This window comes from Morone saxatilis, unplaced genomic scaffold (assembly GCF_004916995.1).
Source record: "Morone saxatilis isolate NCDOM2014 unplaced genomic scaffold, NCSU_SB_2.0 Contig11, whole genome shotgun sequence".
NCBI lineage: Eukaryota > Metazoa > Chordata > Actinopteri > Moronidae > Morone > Morone saxatilis.
This window is the reverse complement of record NW_023339663.1, coordinates 28,774,463-28,776,604: the sequence shown is the minus strand read 5'-3', so window position 1 is coordinate 28,776,604 and position 2,142 is coordinate 28,774,463. Positions and strand designations below refer to the sequence as shown.

The 2,142-nt window shown below is 40.3% G+C and overlaps 1 protein-coding gene across 1 annotated transcript in view; it reads left to right on the top strand.

The window, feature by feature from the left end:
- Nucleotides 1-1,772: 1,772 nt before the first annotated feature.
- Nucleotides 1,773-2,142, top strand: part of LOC118343417 (mucin-5B-like) — a 23,155-nt gene continuing 22,785 nt past the window's right edge. The window contains exon 1 of the mRNA XM_035682219.1: nucleotides 1,773-1,893. Coding sequence (XP_035538112.1) covers nucleotides 1,773-1,893 — 121 coding nt within the window. The remainder of the gene's footprint in view (nucleotides 1,894-2,142) is intronic.

The following is a 2,142-nucleotide window of genomic DNA, read 5'->3' as shown; positions in this document are numbered from 1 at the left end:
ACTTTGAAGGACCTGAGCCTCCTCAGAAAGAACAGCCTGCTCTGTCCTTTCCTGTAGAGAGCCTCAGTTAGTTGGGTTACATTTTGGCAATGTAAAAACTGGCATGGCCATTTTCAAAGTGATCCCTTGACCTTTGACCTCAAGTTATTTGAATAAAAATGGATTATATGGGAAGACTTCCCATTACAGACATGCCCACTTTATGCTAATCCCATGTGGTATAAATGTGTTATTTCCACCTAGTGTATTTGAATATTTCTGCAAACTGGGGTCCATCAACAGTGTTGGAATTACATAAATTGGGAATGACTCGAAATCTGAGAAACATACTTGATGCCGGCCATACATAAGTCAGTGCCCAAGTTGTGCCACCCCAGTCAAAAAAGTCTGGACATGCCCCTGCTAGCCTGGGATGTCATTGGGCCCAGGTGTTTATATGTAGAGAGTCCCTATAACAAAAACCTGAAATGGGAATAAAGACTCATGGAAATTAACTGAAAATCAAAAACATATTAAGTTATCTAAGTATGTAAGTTACTGTAACATGAAACAGAGACTGGCCTCGCCTGACCCTGTTTGCACTGTGTGAGTGGTGTTATTGGGACAATGACTGTGGTGGGTGTGTGTTGGGTGTGTCCTTTTTTTTTTGTGCTTGGTCTTATGTGTTTGATTGTATTCCTCACCATCCTGTACAGCTTTTTCTCATCTGTTTTAGTGGCTCTTTTTTCCTCACTTGTTTTCTCTCCATTTATTCTTTGCAGATGTTTAGTAACAGATATTCTCTCATGTTGCCCCAAATACATTTGCATTTTCTTCCCCCATACATTTACATTAAAGCCTATGTTTCTGGGAAAAAATGCCTTAAAGAGAGAAAGAAACTGCTGACTGTATTAAATGATGAGGCATTGTGGTGAAAGATCAAAGCTCATTATTCTGAGCTGTATCAGACTGTTTACGACTGATATGAAACTCATGTTGATGGCCATAGGAGTGAACGCTGCCCTCTTGTGTGTGTGAAGCAGTGGTCTTTTCTTTTGGTTCCACACACAAATCTCATACTACTTAACCCATTTGCCAAGAGTTGGCCATAAATGAACAAAGCAGACAATGTAAAGTACTCTACTGCTGAAGAGTATATATAATAATAGTAATAAATAATCTTATATGTAGATTGTATTATTCTATAACAAAGCATAAGACTTTATAAAACATATTTGTAATTGTCAGATGAATGCAGTGGAGTAAAAAGTAGCCTACAGCATTTTTCCTCTCAAATGCAGTAAAGTAGAGAACTGAGTTATGTAATCAGGATACAAAAAAGGTAACTGAAATCCATTACAGTTGCAGATAAAAATATTTAATCAGATATTACAGTTACATTTAATAACAATGGGGATTATTTAGCAGGATTACAATTTTTAAATACAGCAGAGGACATTTTTGATGCTAAAAATCTTGGTTTCCATTTTCTTTTCTGTGGTCACAGTGTTCTGTAGTCTTATAGAAGACACCCTTCCCCAACCCTGAGTATTGTAGCATTAACTGTAAATGAAAAGTACCTGAAAATTGCTCTGCTGCCTGCTTTCAACAACTGGCTGTCACGTCGTATTATCATCCATCCGCTGGGGGGCGCTAGGACAAAATAAAGCCGCTTTTATGAGCATCCCCGAAGCCTTTGTTCCGGCTTCCGCGTGTTTGTAGCAGTGCACGCCGCAGGACGTTTCACAGCAACATATTAACGTTACATTGTGGTAACGTTTGCTGTCGGCGACATGGTGAAACTATCTGCGGAGCTAATTGAGCAGGCTGCCCAATATACCAACCCCGTGAGAGACCGGGAGCTGGATTTACGAGGTTGGTTCAACTTTCTTCTCGACTACACAGTTGGTCATGGTAAATTAGCTGGAGCTGTACGCAGGCCCGCCTAAAACCCAACAGCATTCAACAACGTGACACAAACCGATACATGAGCTTTATGTAGGCCCAACTTAAGTTACCGCTGTTTTACTGCGTAGTTAGCTGGTAGCTGCAACATAACGCCAGCTAAAGTCTGAAAGCATATACCACATAATACCGTGATTAGTAACGTTATTACGGTGAGAGTGGGACAAAGACAGTGCTGTCCACAGGTGAGTGCTGCTG